Genomic DNA, 20,985 nt, shown 5'->3' on the forward strand with positions numbered 1-20,985 from the left:
ATACAGATAATTATTGTTATGGAAAATTGCATGTACTTCTATGATTAAAAAAACAGACACAGTACCATCTTTAATATTCACCAAATACTGCTTCTGAAATAAACTGATTCAAATTCTAATTGAAATGTTTCGATGAAAATACTTTGAATTACAATTCATCTTAATCCATACCAGAGTGAAAGCATGCAATCATGTACTGTAGGCGTATGTCAATTATTGTAAATATCGCAGAAACTTTGCAATCAAGTACTGCATGTAATTGAGAGTAAATTTCACTACCCACCTACAACAGAGAGCTCTGCTAGTTTGTCTGACAGGTCAGCAGGCCCTGCCCCAGTGATATCAGGTACAGCGTTCCTCCGGCCAGTCCTCCCCGTGGCTGCAAAATCAGTGACAACAGGCTCCACATCAGTCATCGCTGGGCCCTGTTCTCATAGCATAGTCTGGAACACAACAAAAAAGTTGTCCAAACTTTTGATTGGTACTGTATGTCTGTTTGAAGTGTATGCAAATAGATTATGCAAGTGGTTAGGCATTTTCAACACACAAACGTTTTTTAAAAAGACTAGAAGATGTAGTGAATTTCTCCTCAAGCCTGGTACAGTACGGTATGGTACACACTGAACCATAATATGAGCACTATAACAGACAATAGTGCTTTCAAAAAGAGCACTGCTTGCCTCAATACCCTGCTCTAAGGACATGTGGTCCCTTAGCTCTAGTCTAAATATCCAGAACCTTCATTACCTTGGCCTAATGACTATTGATTGGTACTACTTTATTACTACAGGGGCATTGGTACACATGTGATCAATACTTAACCATGTGTTATGCAACCTTTCCTGCATGCCATTACTGCAGCTCTATTTCCCCTTAAAATATAGAACTTTGCCTTTTACATTATGGGACCCCATGTAGTAATGGACCGCCAACCATTAAGTCTCAAAATAATATGCAATGCAGTATACAATTTGACCAGCAGGGGGCTCATTTCACAGCAGTACAGTACTGTATGACTAAATTACAAATCGACTCTGCATGTTAAACATTCCCTCTTGTTGCTAAATTAATGCAAAATAAAACATATTCCGAGATTTAATTACAGTTTCTCCTGGCCTATTCACTATCTTTCAATGGATTACAGTCTCTCCTGACCTATTCACTATCTTTCATTGGATTCCAGTCTCTCCTGGCCCATTCACTGTGTTTCATTGGATTACAGACTCTCCTGGCCTATTCACTATCTTTCATTGGATTCCAGTCTCTCCTGGCCTATTCACTATCTTTCATTGGATTCCAGTCTCTCCTGGCCTATTCACTATCTTTCATTAGATTACAGTCTCTCCTGGTCTATTCACTATCTTTCAATGGATTACAGTCTCTCCTGGCCTATTCACTATCTTTCATTGGATTACAAATAGGTTTTAATACCAGAAATAAATATTGCCAGTCACTTGACATGGGTACGAGTCCCGGTCGGGGCTACCCCTTGAATTCGCTACAATACCATACACATTTAGACACCCTATACATTTACAAAGAAAACATATCCTACCTCCAAGAACACAACACACACACATGCATGCACACACATACATTTGCGCACACACACTCACACACACACACACACACACACACACACACACACACACACACACACACACACACACACACACACACACACACACACACACACACACACACACACACACACACACACACACACACACACACACACACACCACACACACACACACACACACACACACACACACACACACACACACACTAGTCATCATTCAACAGAAGGTGCATCACCTCCAATGGGAGTATCAGTCCCGTAGATGATAAGCACTCGCTGGATGTCACAACATTTAGATTTGAATCAAACCCCCCTTAGTCAAGACAGGCAATTCTTGCATTAGATTTGTCGCTATTATTAACAGGGATCCAGCATAACACCTGGGGCACCGGTGAAAGATGGAATAAGGGGGAGACGTTAGTCAGAATAGAGGCCAGAGCCAAGCAGGGCCATTTAGACCAAAAATGTAATTGTCTTGACTTAGTGTTATGTAAACATTCACTAGGTGAACAACACTTCTTAAATGGGCCCTCTAATCCTCATAGCTCCCTCTCCTTTATCTGTGGCCAGCTTTGGAAGACGTGTTGTGCTGGTTAAGCAGTGTGGCCCTAAAGGCCCTGTGTGTGCTGAGATGCTCTGAGGAGTGTGTTTAAAGGCCCACTGCTAAACACATGCATCCATAACTGTGTGTGACTACAGATAGACTGCTGTATTTGGACTCGGGTCCATACAACAGAAGGCTCTGGGTAGCAGTGGAACCCACAGTGCCATCGGAGAGTGGAAGCAGCAGGAACTGGTGTTGGCATTCTTCTCCTTGTAGTCTTCCACTCATCTATGTCCACTGGAATAAAAGGAGCTGTGTGCATTGCCAGCAGGCCCATGTGCCAAGCAGCCAATGAGAGAGAGTGTCCAGTGCCAGAAGGCAAGAGGGAGGCATCAGCTTGTGTGTGTTTTACTGAGAACATCGCCCGCCCATTGCTGTTAGAAACACAAGCTTATCTCCATATGGTTGAGCTTGCTGGAGGGCGTTGTAAAGCATCATGTGCATATGTGGGTTGAAAGGTGTAGGTGTGTAAAGGCTTATATTATCACAATCAGAAAGGATCACAGTTTAGACCACTAAAGAATAACATATCCTAGTTAATCAGCAAACATATTCCCCTCGAAAGTATGCAAAGGAAGTCAAATATCTTGAAAGTCAACACCTCAACACAGACATGACCTAATAACAACCTCTCTAAAGAAAAGACTGCTAATCCAGTCTTGATCTGTACTAATCCTAAATAACATTGGAGCAGCACATCATTTTACCTCCTTCTAATACTGAACAACTTTCCACCTAGGACCTCAAGAAGTTGTTAATGGAGAGAAATGTTCATGACTATTTCGAGGAATGCTCATTGAATATATTCTGTGATTAGTGGGGGGTGTGATTAAAGGGACAAATATTGGACAAATAAACTGACTGAGCCCAGCCCAGATGACTGACATCTCTCCATCGAAGGTGGCCAGAACTACATTTTGATAAAGATGGATAATCTTGACAATAACCTTTAAAAAAAGGTAGCAGTTAGGCTACAAACTGCAAACATGAATGTGGAATATCTCTAAAAAACATGCAATTATTTTAGTCAACAACAGAGAGAGCTGTCTTCCATTTCAGGGACATCAAGGCTTTTATACAGTACCAGTCAAAAGTTTGGACACACCTACTCATTCAAGAGTTTTTGTTTATTTTGACTATTTTCTACATTGTAGAATAATAGTGAAGACATCAAAACTATGAAATAGCACATATGGAATCATGTAGTAACCAAAAAAGTGTTAAACAAATCAAAATATATTTTAGATTCTTCAAAGTAGCCAACCTCTGCCCTGATGACAGCTCTGCACACTCTTGGCATTCTCTCAACCAGCTTCATGAGGAATGCTTTTCCAACAGCCTTGAAGGAGTTCCCACATATGTTGAGCACTTGTTGGCTGCTTTTCCTTCACTCTGCGGTCCAGCTCATCCCAAACCATCTCAATTGGGTTGAGGTCAGGTGATTGTGAGGCCAGGTCATCGTGAGGCCAGGTCATCTGATGCAGCACTCCATCATTCTCCTTCTTGGTCAAATAGCCCTTACACAGCCTGGAGGTGTGTTTGGGTCATTGTCCTGTTGAAAAACAAATGATAGTATGCACTAAGAGCAAACCAGATGGTATGGCGTAACACTGCAGAATGTTGTGGTAGCCATGCTGGTTAAGTGTGCCTTGAATTCTAAATAAATCACAGACAGTGTCACCAGCAAAGCACCCCCAAACCCCCACACCATCACACCTCCTCCCCCATACTTCAGGGTGGGAACCACACATGCAGAGATAATCCGTTCACATACTCTTTGAACCAAAAACTCTTGGAACCGTTCACATACTCTTGAAACCAAACATCTCAAATCTGACCTCATCAGACCAAAGGACAGATTGCCACCGGTCTAATGTCCATTTCTGATGTTTCTTGGCCCAAGCAAGTCTCTTCTTCTTATTGGTGTCCTTTAGTGTCCTCGTGCTCTTAGACCTTAGTGCTGCTTTTGATACCATCGATCACCACATTCTTTTGGAGAGATTGGAAACCCAAATTGGTCTACACGGACAAGTCCTGGCCTGGTTTAGATCTTATCTGTCAGAAAGATATCAGTTTGTCTCTGTGAATTGCTTGTCTTCTGACAAATCAACTGTAAATTCCGGTGTTCCTCAAGGTTCCGTTTTAGGACCACTATTCTTTTCACTATATAATTTACCTCTTGGGGATGTCATTCGAAAACATAATGTTAACTTTCACTGCTATGCGGATGACACACAGCTGTACATTTCAATGAAACATGGTGAAGCCCCAAAATTGCCCTCGCTAGAAGCCTGTGTTTCAGACAGAAGGAAGTGGATGGCTGCAAACGTTCTACTTTTAAACTCGGACAAAACAGAGATGCGTGTTCTAGGTCCCAAGAAATAAAGAGATCTTCTGTTGAATCTGACAATGAATCTTAATGGTTGTACAGTCGTCTCAAATAAAACTGTGAAGGACCTCGACGTTACTCTGGACCCTGATCTCTCTTTTGACGAACATATCAAGACTGTTTCAAGGACGGCTTTTTTCCATTTACGTAACATTGCAAAAATCAGACATTTTCTGTCCAAAAATGATGCAGAAAGATTCATCCATGCTTTTGTTACTTCTAGGTTAGACTACTGCAATGCTTTACTTTCCAACTACCCGGACAAAGCACTAAATAAACTTCAGTTAGTGCTAAATACGGCTGCTAGAATCCTGATTAGAACCAAAAAATGTGATCATATTACTTCAGTGCTAGCCTCCCTACACTGGCTTCCTGTCAAGGCAAGGGCTGATTTCAAGGTTCTACTGCTAACCTACAAAGCATTACATGGGCTTGCTCCTACCTATCTCTCTAATTTGGTCCTGCCGTACATACCTACACGTACGCTATGGTCACAAGACACAGGCCTCCTAATTGTCCCTAGAATTTCTAAGCAAACAGCTGGAGGCAGGGCTTTCTCCTATAGAGCTCCATTTTTATGGAATGGTCTGCTTACCCATGTAAGAAACGCAAACTCGGTCTCGACCTTTAAGTCTTTACTGAAGACTCATCTCTTCAGTGGGTCATATGATTGAGTGTAGTCTGGCCCAGGAGTGTGAAGGTGAACGGAAAGGCTCTGGATCAACGTACCGCCCTTGCTGTCTCCGCCTGGCTGGTTCCCCTCTTTCCACCGGGATTCTCTGCCTCTAACCCTATTACAGGGGCTGAGTCACTGGCTTATTGGTGCTCTTTCATGCCGTCCCTAGGAGGGGTAGGTCACTTGAGTGGGTTGAGTCACTGATGTGATCTGGGTTGGCACCCCCCCTTGGTTTGTATCGTGGCGGAGATCTTTGTGGCGGAGATCTTTGTGGGCTATACTCGGCCTTGTCTCAGGATGTTAAGTTGGTGGTTGAAGATATCCCTCCAGTGGTGTGGGGGCTGTGCTTTGGCAAAGTGGGTGGGGTTATATCCTTCCAGTTTGGCCCTGTCCGGGGCTATTATCGGATGGGGCCACAGTGTCTCCTGACCCCTCCTGTCTCAGCCTCCAGTATTTATGCTGCAGTAGTTTATGTGTCGAGGGGCTAGGGTCAGTTTGTTATATCTGGAGTACTTCACCTGTCTTATCCGGTGTCCTGTGTGAATTTAAGTATGCTCTCTCTAATTCTCTCTCTCTCTCTTTCTTTCTCTCTCTTGGAGGACCTGAGCCCTAGGACCATGCCTCAGGACTACCTGGCATGATGACTCCTTGCTGTCCCCAGTCCACCTGGCCGTGCTGCTGCTCCAGTTTCAACTGTTCTGCCTGCGGCTATGGAATCCTGACCTGTTCACTGGACGTGTTACCTGTCCCAGACCTATTATTTGACCATGCTGGTCATTTATGAACATTTGAACATCTTGGGCTAACCCATCTAACCCTACTTCAACTCTGAGAAACATTTATTTGAGCTGCAATCTGAGGTGCAGTTAACTCTAATGAACTTATCCTCTGCAGCAGAGGTAACTCTGGGTATTCCTTTCCTACCTTGTCACAACACAACTGATTGGCTCAAACGCATTAAGAAGGAAATAAATTCCACAAATTAACTTTTAACAAGGCACACCTGTTAATTGAAATGCATTCCAGGTGACTACCTCATGAAGCTGGTTGAGAGAATACAAAGAGTGTGCCAAGCTGTCATCAAGACAAAGGGTGGCTACTTTGAAGAATATATATTTTGATTTGTTTATAGTCATAGCTTTGATGTCTTCACTATTATTCTACATGGTAGAAAATAGTACAAATAAAGAAAAACCCTGGAATGAGTAGTTGTGTCCAAACATTTGACTGGTACTGTATATATTATGCCCCCCACACACACTTATAAAACCAATGTTGTGCTCCTGTGTCATGTAGTCTGCTCTCACAACCTTTGTCATCAAAGCTTTGACATTTTAGTGTCACTTGAATTAAAGGCTGAAACAGAATACAGTCTCCCTCTGTCCATCAGTGCTGGTGGGACCAATGTGGAGTGATGACCTAGAGCAGCTTGGCCGAGTGTGATTAGAGAAACGGCCATGGAAGCTCCTCCTCCTGTGTCAGCACAGCAAACAACACGCAAAGCCGCCCCAGCCAATTTACTCAGTGACAATGGCTTGAAAGAGAACCATGCCATGTGAAATCGCTGATTACTATGGGCTAGGCTGACCTTGAAGCTCAAACATCCACCACCACTCATCACCAGCATTGCACACCCTGCCAGCCACAAGGTTCATGTATCCTCCTCATAGCCTCCTATTCTAAGGAGAATTTAACAAGCTTTCAATAGCCCCAATGCCTATTAATCCACACACTCTTTGAAAAAAGGGTTAGAAAAGGGTTCTTCGGCTGTCCCCATAGTAGAAACCTTTTAAGTTCCAGGTAGAACTTATTTGGGTTCCATGTAGAACCCTCTGTGGAAAGGGGTCTACCTGGAACCAAAAGAGTCCTACCTGGAACCAAAAAAGGGTTCTTCAAAGGGTTCTTCTTTGGGGACAGCTGAATTACCCATTTAGATACTAGATAGCACCTTTTTATAAGCTCTCCATTGTGGTAAGAGGATTGATAAGTGAGGGAAAGTGGAGCTTTTACAACAGCTCAGATGAGACACGGGGTGCAGTGTCAACATGTGCATGTACTCATAAAGGAACGTAGTGCTATTTCAACCAACTATTTCTAGAACCTTTGTAGTATTTTCTCTCTAGGTAATACATTACATTCAACCAGCTGTCATGAAGGCCATTGTTGTGATAAGTTTTTCATCGACAGTATACGTATGTCCGATTCCCAGGAGGCTTAAAGTGACAGAGATAAGTGGACGAGCTGCATGGAGAGAGGAACAGGCTTGAGACGCCTCCACCATGGCCCAATCAGGACCCTGTCCCTGGGTCCCCCTCTTCCTTTCACTCCACTGAGAGAAGAGAGAGCTCCTAATGTCCGATAATGAGCCGTGTTCAGTGGGAAACTTCAAGGAATGAAGTCACATGGCAGCATTGTGAATGAACAGTTGACTGTTCATTATTCAGGAAGGCCTGGTGGGTCAGGGCCTCTCATAACTGTAGCCACACACAAACACAAGAGTCCTGCTCACAGAGCATAGGGAACTGCCTGCCTCTCCACTACCACTGTTACTCCCACTGTTACACTGTCATATAGCAGTGCAAAGCATAACATTATATCATTGATCAGGCACCATTATCGAATTATCCACTGAGGTATTCTTGAAAACAATGATTTTCCAGATCCCAAATACTCTACTACAAAAAAGAGAAATGGCCTTCCAAGAGACAGTGAGAGATGGTCATCCAATAGTATTTTATCTTGCCCCTATGGGATCTTTAGCCAACCCAGTGGTAGCTGTTGACGCCGCTGTGAGTGACAGTGTGGAAGGCTAGCACGTCCTCGGTGTGTCCCTCTCAGCAGGCTCAAAGACTTTTCCCAGCACCCCTCTGTTCAAAAGGGCAGCATGTGACCAGGTGAGCGGTCAGATAAAATGGCCACCACAGAGAGACCCCACCAAGGCACCGAGGACGCCTGCCAAACATAACCGAAAAATACTGTGATAACCTCTGACAATGGCACTGCAGAACATAAATAAAACACAAACAAATACGCTAATAAACAGCCATTTATGGAGAAAATCTCTTTGAATGTTACAGGAGCGTAATGCTTGTTTATGTAACTCATAAGAAAACACATTATATTGCAAAAACATGCAATTAAATTAATCACAGCAGTACAATATTTGTAGAGACAATGTTATTTCAGCGTTACATGTGTTACTATAAAGGCTTCTGACAGCAGATGCCCTTCTGATCATGTTACACTGCTCATTGGACCTCTTCTATTCAGAAATAAATCCCAGGCCACAATATTTCCTTTGTTTTTTCCCCCTCATTTTCCTGCTATTTGTCCTTTTGCTTTGGAAAGACGTCATTTGAAACAAAGCCTACAAAGTGACCTCCATATTTTGAAACATAGGGAGGCTAATTAAGTACATGTCTCCCATAGCAGCCAGGAAGAGAAGAGAGCTCTCCTCTTCAATACAGGGCTATATTTGGACAGGCGACCTCCTGCTGAATCGGCTTTAGAGGATACACCTCCCAGGGTTGTTCAAATGTCAGAGCACCAAACTAACAAGTGACTTCAGTGCACTCAAAAGTCACTGAGTAAGGCTCCTCCAGCGTACTTCCAATGGGCTCTAGGGTGCCATTTGGAGAGTTTTAGGGTGCCATTTGGAGGACTCTATGGTGCCATTTGGAGGGCTATATGGTGCCATTTAGAGGGCTCTAGGGTGCCATTTGGAGGGCTCTAGGGTGCCATTTGGAGGGCTCTAGGGTGCCATTTGGAGGGCTCTAGGGTGCCATTTGGAGGACTCTAGGGTGCCATTTGGAGGGCTCTAGGGTGCCATTTGGAGGGCTCTAGGGTGCCATTTGGAGGACTCTATGGTGCCATTTGGAGAGCTCTAGGGTGCCATTTGGAGAGCTCTAGGGTGCCATTTGGAGGGCTCTAGGGTGCCATTTGGAGGGCTCTAGGGTGCCATTTGGAGGGCTCTATTGTGCCATTTAGAGGGCTCTAGGGTGCCTTTTGGAGAGCTCTAGGGTGCCATTTGGAGGACTCTAGGGTGCCATTTGGAGTAGAGATCGACCGATTAATCGGCATGGCCGAGTAATTTGGGCCAATTTCAAGTTTTCATAACAATAGGTAACCGGTCTTTTTGGACGCCGATTATGGTAAATTACATTGCAATCCACAAGAAAACTGCGCGGCAGGCTGACCACCTGTTACGCGAGTACAGCGTCAAAAGGACCTTGTGGCTGCAATAAGCCAAGGTAAGTTGCTAGCTAGCATTAAACTTATGAACAATATTAACTAGGGAAATTGTGTCACTTCTCTTGCGTTCAGTGCAAGCTGAGTCAGGGTATATGCAACAGTTTGGTCCTGCCTGGCTCGTTTCAAACTGTGTTTCTTCCTAACAAAGACCGTAATGTGCAATGTAACAGCAATATTTAGACTTAGGGTTGCCACCCGACAAAAAGGAATGGTTCCGTATTTCACTGCAAGAATAAACATTTTGTTTTCGAAATGATAGTTTCCGGATTTGACCATATTAATGACCAAAGTCTCATATTTCTGTGTGTTTATCATAATTAAGTCTATGATCTGATATTTGATAGAACAGTCTGAATGAGCGGTGGGTAGGCAGCAGCAGGCTTGTACGCATTCATTCAAACAGAACTTTACTGCATTTGCGAGCAGCTCTTAGCAATGCTTGATGCACAGCACTGTTTATGACTTCAAGGCTATCAACTCCCGAGATTAGGCTGGCAATACTAAAGTGCCTATAAGAACATCAAATAGTCAAAGGTATATGAAATACAAATGGTATAGAGAGAAATAGTTGACGCGCATAATTCCTATAATAACTACAACCTAAAACTTCTTAACTGGGAATATTGAAGAACTGGGAATATTAAACCACCAGCTTTCATATGTTCCCATGTTCTGAGCAAGGAACTTAAACGTTAGCTTTTTTACATGGTACATATTGCACTTTTACTTTCTTCTCCAACACTGTGTTTTTGCATTATTTAAACCAAACTGAACATGTTTCATTATTTATTTGAGACTAAATAGATTTTATTTATGTATTATATTAAGTTAAAATTAAAGGGTTCATTGTTCGTTCAGTATTGTTGTATTTTCATTATTACAAATATATCTAAAAATTGTCAGATTAATCGGTGTCGGCTTTTTTGGGCGTCCAATAATCGGTATCGGCATTAGAAAATCATAATCGGTCGATTTCTAATTTGGAGGACTCCAGGGTGCCATTTGGAGGGCTCTAGGGTGCCATTTGGGATGCATATATGATCATGGTGCACAAGAAGACTGCATGGGATGTGCTGTTGAAGTGATGTTTCAATGGTAGGAGATGCCAAAGTGAATCTGTGGGATCCAGCAGTGTTTTGGGAGACACTGTCCCTTTTCCCCAAATCCCGTCTCTGGATTGCTACCAGGGATTTCACAGAGTAGATCAGGAATAGAAGTCATGCACCATCTAAGTGAACAACAACATCTTTTCAGTAATGATATGAAACCTTCAGTCATAACATGCCTACCACACATGTCTATTGTGTTGACTCACACCATGATTCATAGTAGATAATGTAAGCTATTAAAACCGATTGCCATGTTGAAGGCTATCACCTATTCAGACAATGTAGATGACTAAATCGGAGGTGGCATCTTGCTTTCCTTCAGTTTTGAATACGTGACTCACTAACGCAGACCAAGCCAGACGTACAGTATATCTTAATCAGGACTGATTATAATCCCCAGTAATTCAGACAGCTAGCAAATACAATCAGCTATAATGATATAACTCATCATTCATAACTAAAATACTGTAATCAGAACATCACATAAAACATCCATAGAAGAGAAAATGCAACGTAATAATGCAATAAACAGATATGGTTGTTTCCCATGCAGACCAAAACATTGTCTTATTCACCTTCATATTCAGTTCTCTTCCTGATAGCACACATAAAATGGTTACCCACACTGAAAGCACTGGTCAAAGCAAATCCCTCCAGGCTTTACTAAAAATCCTTTGAACTGGATAGTCAATTGGTTCTTATCTTCTTATGTGCTTTGAAGTGAAGAAAGACAGTATTTGCTTTTGAAATAAGACTCCACAACCAAAAGAGCTTTTGAAAACAGCTGCACATGGCTAAGTTGGCAATTTATAGAAAATATACAACACATTGATATCTTATTGACGTTGAGCATTTGCAGAAACAAAATGCATTTTGTCGTTCTATCTATAAAATCTTCTGGATGCCTAAAATAGTCCCACAAAATATATAAATACCCAAACCAAAAATCAGCTATTTACATTCCTCTCACACAAAACAGTATGTTCCCAGCCAACCCGGGAACATTCCCAGGACATTAGCTAACATTCCCATTAATATTTAGTTATGGTGTTATCTGACATTAGGATGATGACATCTCAAAAGCATTCATTCAAATAATGTTTTTTTCCCAGGAAATGTTTTAAATTAAATATCCTTGGAATGTTCTCCTAACATCCACTAAAATGCTGTGCACGACATCTGTAACAACCACCACAGAACATTCCCCTAAGGTTGTTTAGGTTTCAACGTAGCCACGTGTGTGACGTGATCTTATGCATGTCACACACGTGGAGTGTAGGACAAAGCCCTTAATCATGGTATATTGGTCATATATCACAAACCCCTTATTGCTATTATAAACTGGTTATCAACATAATTAGAGCTGAAAAAAGACATGTTTTGTCATACCCATGGTATACGGTCTGATATACCACGGCTTTCAGCCAATCAGCATTCAGGGCTCGAACCACCCAGTTTATAATTACAATTAATGTATATCTTAGATGCTGGTTGAAGCTGTGACCCATCGTGTTGCCAAGGGTAGCTTAAAAGTTATGTACCTCTCCCTCAGGAAGCAGCCTGTGACTTTGAGAAGGCCGTCTCCCTCCACGCTTTGTTGAAAAATCACCTTGGGAAGATTTATGAGGAGTTTAATGTTTGGGAGAGCAAGACTCAGAGAGAGAAAATGCACCTGAAAGCCAATTCATTACACACACCTGCCAGAAGAGGCATGCACGCAACTCCTCTCTCTGGCAGGTCTATGATGGCCTCACCATTAAGCGCTCTGACTGACAGACCCTATGAATGGAAAACAGCTGTTTTTGCTCATGCAAGAGTGAATACAATTGAATAATTAATGATATAAGCATATTTGAAGGAAATCTTTATATATTGTACAGTGTATATTTACACACATGCACAGGCATTCACTACAAAGAGTCATAGTGATTCACCTACACTTCATGACCAAAAGTATGTGGACACCCCTTCAAATTAGTGGATTTGCCTGTTTCAGCCACACCTGTTGCTGACAGGTGTATATAATTGAGCATACAGCCATACAATCTCCATAGACAAATATTGACAGTAGAATGGCCTTACTGAAGAGCTTAGTGACTTTCAAAATGGCACTGTCATAGTAGGCCACAAAAGCTCACAGAACGGGGCCGCTGGGTGCTGAAGCGCGCAGCGCATAAAAAAAAGTTCCAAACTGCCTCTGGAAGCAACGTCAGCACAATAACTGTTCATCAGGGGCATCATGAAATGGGTTTCCATGGCCGAGCAGCGGCACACAAGCCTAAGATTACCATGCACAATGCCAAATGTCATCTGGAGTGGTCGAAAGCTCGCCGCCATTGGAATTTGGAGCAGTCGAAACGCGTTCTCTGGAGTGATGTATCTCGCTTCACCATCTGACAGATGAATCTGAGTTTGACGGATGCCAGGAGAACGCTACCTGCCCCAATGCATAGTGCCAACTGTAAAGTTTGTTGGAGAAGGAAAAATGGTCTGGGGCTGTTTTTCATGGTTCGTGCTATACCTCTTAGTTCCAGTGAAGGGGAATCTTAATGCTACAGCATACAATGACATTCTAGATGATTCTGTGCTCCCAACTTTGTGGCAACAGGAAGGCCCTTTCCTGTTTCAGCATGACAATGCCCTGTGCACAAAGCGAGGTCCATACAGAAATTATTTGTCGAGATCGGAGTGGAAGACATTGACTGGCCTGCACAGAGCCATGACCTCTACCATCAAACACCTCTTTGGGATGAATTGGAATGTCGACTGCGAGCCAGGCCTAATCATCCAACATAAGTCCCAGACCTCACTAATGCTCTTGTGGCTGAATGGTCCCCGCAGCACTGTTTCAACATCTAGTGGAAGACTTTCCCAGGAGAGTGGAGGCTGTTATAGCAGCAAAGGGGGGACCAACTCCATATTAATGCCCATCATTTTGGAATTAGATGTTCGACGAGCAGATGTCCTCATACTTTTGGCCATGTAGTGTATCTATTTGGCCTCATGTGAAATAGTACATTTGTAGTAGGCCTACAGACCCTCATTCATAATCAGTCAATCAATACTTCTCTTTCCAATTTCCACAGAAATTATGTTTAAAACAATCCAGATTAACAAGGTATATTACACATGGAAGGAGAAACAATCATCTCTTTTAATTATCATGGGCTTTAATAAATAATTTGTTTCTTCACATCAGAGAGAATTCTTGCCAGAGGTTGATAACAAACACTTTGTGAATGCCACACTTGTCTTTATATCGGCCCATATGTGTCACAGACTACATTAGCAGACAGGCAGTTTGTTTAGCAGGAAATGAGAGTGCCATTTCTGCAAATCACATAGGGCAGTCTAGAAAAAAACATCCTCCTTGTTGAAGAGTTTACCAGGCAGTTGTGCGGTCGGTTGTGGCCAAACGTTGACAGCTAGGCGGTCTGTCTCATATTTGTTATTCCTCATACAGTGTCTTGTTCAACCGCAGATTTATTTTCAGAGTGTAACACAGGATATAAAGCAGAGCGACGAGTACAGCCTAGATTGCTAGTGGTTTATTTTTAGCCTCTGTGATAACTCAGTTCAAATCCAGTGATTTAAGATAACACGATCCTGGTCGTTTTATTGGCCCAAAACTCAGACTTTACACAAGGCTGGATAAAGATAAGGATTAGGCCACAGAGCTGTGTGTCTGTGGGGCTCTTCACCCGGCATTGTGTGTGCTAAGTGAATGATATGTATGGTAATAATCAGACTTACAACGTAGTTTATCTGTGTTTTAAAGACAATCAATGTCTGGTATGGATTGCCAACTGTGGCCCTAGGAACAAGGAACACAACCTGTGTTGTGGTCTTAAAATGACTCGTTTTGGGATGCACCACTGCACTGTGTAGACTAGAGTAGCATAATTGTGGGCACTACCAGTGAGAGCTAAGTGCACTCATCGGGTTCCTGCATGTGTATCATGCAATACTGGCACTGCAACATTATAGTACTCCACTGTTCTCTTGTCAGTGACAAACTGGCAGCTGGTGACCCAAAGGGACTTAGATACAGGCAGATGAACATGGACATACCCATAGGGTAGGAACCTCTGAGGAATACTGCGGTTCACAGTGGGTCGATGGGCCAATCAGCACATTTGGATCCTAATCCAGCGTGGCAACAACAGTGTAATGAAGCTTTAATCACTAAAAGATCGAATTACTCCAAAACCCTAATCCAGGGGATGACCTTAACACTCTACTACAGTACACAAAATAAACACAACAATATGGGATTTTATTGTTTTGCTGTTTAACCACCTAACCCATGGCTCCATTCATTACCAAAATGCCAGAGGTTTAAGGGGCTAAAAAGGGCAAAATGCGACCCAATAGTATGAATAAAGCATTAGTAATACATCCAATACATAGTTTAGTCTTATTGTCAATATGTCACAGAGATAACATATGTGTGCAGCAGTCTCTGCAAGCTGTTCTGTCTCTGGCAGAGTGGTCCAGAATGCCAATGTGATAGATTTTGATACATACCCCCCCACCCCCACAAGGACCTGTTAGTCTTCCACAGAGGGACCGATTTGTGATAATTTTATTGACTCAACAGTGAGAGGAGCGAGAGCATGCTTGGCTATGTGCTAAAACTGAGCCGGTTTCACAAGAGCCAATTACTGTGCTGCTGACTGAGCTGAGAGAGAGCCAGGCAGAAGAGAGGAATGATGGGAAAAAGGATCCCTCCTGGGGCATTGCCAGTGAAATACCAGCACAGAAACTGTCAAAGACAATCACAGGCGCCTTGATGATACTTGATGAAAAAAAAGACTTCAAACAGAGTGAGCTACAACTGTTACAAAAAAATATTTCCTGAGTCGCAGCTCGCAGGTAGTTAAGGATGTCCAAATTGAAATATCACCTATTGACAGTGTTTACCTGACTAATCCCTTCAGACACCATCTTTAAAAGACTTTGTTGGTCTCTGGGGCTTTCAGGTAGGGGTGTCTTCGATCAAACACTCTTGATGAAACTGATTTAGTTGCACCTTACACTTTATTTGTTTGATACAACAGGCACAGTTTCTTTTCGCATTTGTTTTAACAGACGTGCCTGAGAAAAACAATTAATGTGTAGACACGACACAATGTGACAACAGGAAAATAAGTGATACCAAACTGCACTTTTCATTCCCATGTGTGTAATTACACATACTAGTAGACAGACACCATTGGTAATTCTCTGTCATCAACACAGCCAATTAAGAGGATAATACAAATGGGACGCACCTGGATCCTCCTAAGCTCATTAACTGAATGTTTTTTTAAAGTACAGTCACGATTGACCATATTGGAATTACCTACTGTGACATTTAGATCCTGAGTGACAGGCTGGCAGATGATGTATGACACTAGTTCACTTGAATAATGAATAGTAATAACTGCATATCTAACACCGGACAAGCTCCAGTTAGCAGGAATATAAGCCTATAGGCAGCAGCCAGCTAGGGACAGACAAACCCCACCTCTAATGTTAAAAGGGTAAACAGCGTTCTTCACCTCCCTCTTTACATTTCCAGAGAATAATGATAACGACATAGTGTTGTGAGGTGAAGGGGCACCCGTCTGAGTCTATTTGAGTCAGTGCTGCCCAGAGGAAGTAGAGGGGTTGTAAATACTATGTCCCCTGCAACTTCATCCGTCACTCTGGATATGCGTTAACAACATTTCATTTCTACTTTTAGTATCCTCTTTAGAAAATACAGCAGTCAGTAGACAACAACAGCCTGGTCCAAGCTGAGTGGCACTGTTTGAATGTTAAAATGACACACTACAATATGGTGGAGAAGGTCAGACAGATTGTACGAGAGGGTCTGGAAATTACGTTACACAGGATTCTAAAGACTAGAGTAAGAAGGAGGGTGGGGGTGTATGCCTTATGATTAATGAGTCATGGTGTGGTCATAACAACATACAGGAACTCAAGTCCTTCTGTTTACCTGACCTAGAATTCCTTACAATCAAATGCCGACAGGAATATCTACCAAGAGAATTCTCTTCGATTACACAGCCGTGTATATCCCCCCAAGCAGACACCTCGACGGCACTGAAAGAACTTCATTGGACTCTATGTAAACTGGAAACCACATATCCTGAGGCGGCATTTATTGTAGCTTGGGATTTTTAACAAGGCTAATCTGAAAACAAGGCTCCCTAAATGTTATCAGCATATCGAATGCGCAAACCTGGGCTGGCAAAATTCTGAAAATCTAACCACGACTCCATTTTGTTACTCCCAGCCTATAGACAGAAACTAAAACAGGAAGCGCCAGTGCTCAGGTCTGTTCAACACTGGTCCGACCAATCTGATTCCACACTTCAAGATTCCTTCGATCACGTGGACTGGGACAACAACATTGATGTAATATGCTGATTCGGTGAGCGAGTTTATTAGCAAGTGTATCGGTGATGTTGTACCCACTGTGACTATTAAAACCTTCCCCAACCAGAATCCGTGGATTGATGGCAGCATTCGCGCAAAACTGAAAGCACAAACCACTACTTTTAATCATGGCAAGGTGACCGGGAACATGAACGAATACAAACAGTGTAGCTATTCCCTCCGCAAGGCAATCAAACAAGCTAAGCGACAAAGTAGAGTCACAATTCAACGGCTCAGACACGAGACGTGTGTGGCAGGGTCTACAGTCAATCATGGATTACAAAGAGAAAACCAGACCCGTCGCGGACACCGACGTCTTGCTCCCAGACAAACTAAACAACTTCTTTGCTCGCTTTGAGGACAATACAGTGCCACTGACATGGCCCGCTACCAAAACCTGCGGGCTCTCCTTCACCGCAGCCAACGTGAGTAAAATATTTAAACGTGTTAATCCTCGCATGGCTGCCAGCCCAGACGGCATCCCTAGCCACGAACTCAGAGCATGCGCAGACCAGCTGGCTGGTGTATTTACGGACATTTCCTGCACCTTAAAAGCGGTAGACCTGCCACTTTCAAGGTGCGGGACTCTAACCCGGAAGCTTACAAGAAATCCTGCTATGCCCTCCGACGAACCATCAAACAGGCAAAGCGTCAATACAGGGCTAAGATTGAATCATACTACACCAGCTACGATGCTCATCTTATGTGGCAGGGCTTGCAAACTATTACAGACTACAAAGGAAGCACAACCCCGAGCTGCTCAGTGACACGAGCCTACCAGACGAGCTAAATCACTTCTATGCTCGCTTCGAGGCAAGCAACACTGAGGCATGCATGAGAGCATCAGCTGTTTCCGGACGACTGTGTGATCACGCTTGCCGTAGCCGACGTGAGTAAGACCTTTAAACAGGTCAGCATACACAAGGCTGCGGGGCCAGACGGATTACCAGGATGTGTTCTCCGGGCATGTGCTGACCAACTGGCAGGTGTCTTCACTGACATTTTCAACATGTTCCTGATTGAGTCTGTAATACCAACATATTTCAAGCAGACCACCATAGTCCCTGTGCCCAACAACACAAAGGCAACCTGCCTAAATGACTACAGACCCGTAGCACTCACGTCCGTAGCCATGAAGTGCTTTGAAAGGTTGGTAATGGCTCACATCAACACCATTATCCCAGAAACCCTAGACCCACTCCAATTTGCATACCTGCCAAACAGATCCACAGATGATGCACTCTATTGCACTCCACACTGCCCTTTTCCACCTGGACAAAAGGAACTATTATGTGAGAATGCTATTCATTGACTACAGCTCAGTACCATAGTACCCTCAAAGCTCATCACTAAGCTAAGGATCCTGGGACTAAACACCTCCCTCTGCAACCGGATCCTGGACTTCCTGTTCTCTCTAGTACCACATGGCAAGCGGTACCGGAGTGCCAAGTCTAGGACAAAAAGGCTTCTCAACATTTCTTACCCCCAAGCCATAAGACTCCTGAACAGGTAATCAAATGGCTACCCGGACTATTTGCATTGTGTCCCTCCACCCTACAACCCCTCTTTTACGCTGCTGCTACTCTCTGTTTATCATATATGCATAGTCACTTCAAAGCTGGGACCGAGAGACTGAAAAACAGCTTCTATCTCAAGGCCATCAGACTGTTAAACAGCCACCACTAACATTGAGTGGCTGCTGCCAACATACTGACTCAAATCTCTAGCCACTTTAATAATAAAAAATTGGATGTAATAAATGTATCACTAGTCACTTTAAACAATGCCCCTTTATATAATGTTTACATACCTTACATTACTCATCTCACATGTATATACTGTACTCTATACCATCTACTGCCTCTTGCCTATGCCGTTCGGCTGTTCAGCCATCGCTCATCCATATATTTATATGTACATATTCTTATTCATTCCTTTACACTTGTGTGCATAAGGTAGTTATTGTGAAATTATTAGATTACTTGTTAGAGATTACAGCACGGTCGGAACTAGAAGCACAAGCATTTCGCTACACTCGCATTAATATCTGCTAACCATGTGTATGTGACCAATAACATTTGATTTGATTTGATGGTGGAGAAGGTCAGACAGATTGTACGAGAGGGTCTGGAAATTACGTTACACAGGATTCTAAAGACTAGAGTAGGCAGTCGACAGATTTAAGATTAGAATGTGTCTGCAATCTCTTCTTTCTCCATATCATAATCAACACATTTCCCCGGGCTGGCTTATTATTCTTCCAAGCATGTGGTCTCTCAGGGCAGGTGTTGACTGGTACAGTAGATGTGTTGATGGTGGGTGTGGAGGGAATAACATGGTGCTTACCCTCTAATCAGCAGGAGTTAGAGAGTCAGAGCACTGGCATGAAATGCATGCTGCAACCAATAATAAACCTAGTGCTTGGAGGTCACCATAACTACAACATCTTACTGCATGATGCATGATGGCCAAACACTATTTTAAACCACGGGGTTGAATTTTGTGATAAGAAAGCTGCTGGCTGACTCACATTCATCGTAAACAGCTCATTCAATAGACAAGACCCATGTTTATACAACCATGCTTTATTTAATCAGCAGGAGAATATCAACAAAAGTTAAAAGGAAACATTGATTAATATGATCATGTTTGTTCCTTGTGATCAGCCAAGTAGACGGACAGGTAGACAGAGGGACAGACCATTGTGTTTGAGATAGGTATGCTGGGTTTTCAAGTATTCAATAGCCATCAAAGGCAAACGTCATTGGGGAAGACAGGAGAGGAGGATGTGTCATTCAAATAAAACGCATTTATGATCAAATAATAGCATATGCCTTTTAATGATCCTGATAATCAATCAATCCCAAGTGGCATATGTATGACTGATATTCGTTGATATTCTTCTGCATCACATACAACATGTTTTTTTCCATAACGATGGAATACATGTGCAACGAATCCATCAATTGACAAAAAGGTTGCTCTCACACATCTCTGTGCATTGTAGCCTTTATGCATGACATTGCATACGGCATGGTCGTGCGTTGAATTGACATGACCAACATTTTCTGGTTGCAGGTTTCAACAGCAACGACAATAATAACCAGCTGAATTAAAAACTTGTAGTAGCCTACAATCTGCTGTAGCCTATAACTTGCCCATAAATTAGGCTACAGCAGATTGTAGGCTACTTGACGGCATTTGGCAACAACCTGACGACGAGAAACCTGCCAAAATAAGATATATTGTGACACCTACTTACCCAATGTGTAGAACAATGATTGTTACGAGAATGTTATTTATTTGCGCTCCAACGAAATAGATATTTCACCATCGACAACCCATGGAAAGGACTCGGTGCACACAGTCTGCCCTCATCGTGATTTCCTCTACTCTCTTTATTTAAGTGCGAGGATAACTATCTCCGCCGCGGTGACATCACACAGAACGATATTTTTTTGATCACCCAGAACTAGTATTCTACCAGCAGCACAAATGATGACGTCACGTTCTTTCGGAAATGAAGAAACCTTCCAAATAAAAGCAATGTTATGGTTAGTAGAGACTCTAATGAGTATTTCCCACACCACTTTATCTGAGACAGATAGTAAAGTTCTCTCTCTGTATCCCATGTACAGTCTATTACAGTGTATTGCATTGGGCTATGGAGCTGGTGGAGAACGAAGTGCTGCTGGATATGTATGACACAGTCCCCTTCCCAAACTACACATATTTGGTTAGTAGAGGAACTACTGAGTATTTCCCACCCCAATTTAGCTGAGAGAAGTAGAAAAGTATTTTCTCTACAACCCAAAAAGTATCCCATATACCGTGTATTGCATTGCAGTGAATGAAGTGGGGGAGTAAGGAGTCACCAGTACTCTGTATTGTCACGGATTCCTCCGGTACTGATGTTGACACTCTGTTCACCAGCTCCTGAGGTCTATA

At 42.8% G+C, this 20,985-nt stretch overlaps 1 protein-coding gene across 1 annotated transcript in view; it reads right to left on the reverse strand.

Moving 5' to 3' along the window:
• The window catches only part of LOC109900246 (cAMP-dependent protein kinase inhibitor beta-like), a 29,935-nt gene extending 9,415 nt beyond the window's left edge, over nt 1-20,520 (reverse strand). Inside the window, exons 1-2 of the mRNA XM_020495934.2 lie at nt 20,300-20,520; nt 284-443 (exon numbers count right to left, since the gene is read on the reverse strand). Coding sequence (XP_020351523.1) covers nt 284-416 — 133 coding nt within the window. The 5' untranslated portion in view covers nt 417-443; nt 20,300-20,520. The remainder of the gene's footprint in view (nt 1-283; nt 444-20,299) is intronic.
• Between the last annotated feature and the right edge of the window lie 465 nt (nt 20,521-20,985).

Source organism: Oncorhynchus kisutch, linkage group LG12 (genome assembly GCF_002021735.2).
Source record: "Oncorhynchus kisutch isolate 150728-3 linkage group LG12, Okis_V2, whole genome shotgun sequence".
In the NCBI taxonomy this organism is placed as follows: Eukaryota; Metazoa; Chordata; class Actinopteri; order Salmoniformes; family Salmonidae; genus Oncorhynchus; species Oncorhynchus kisutch.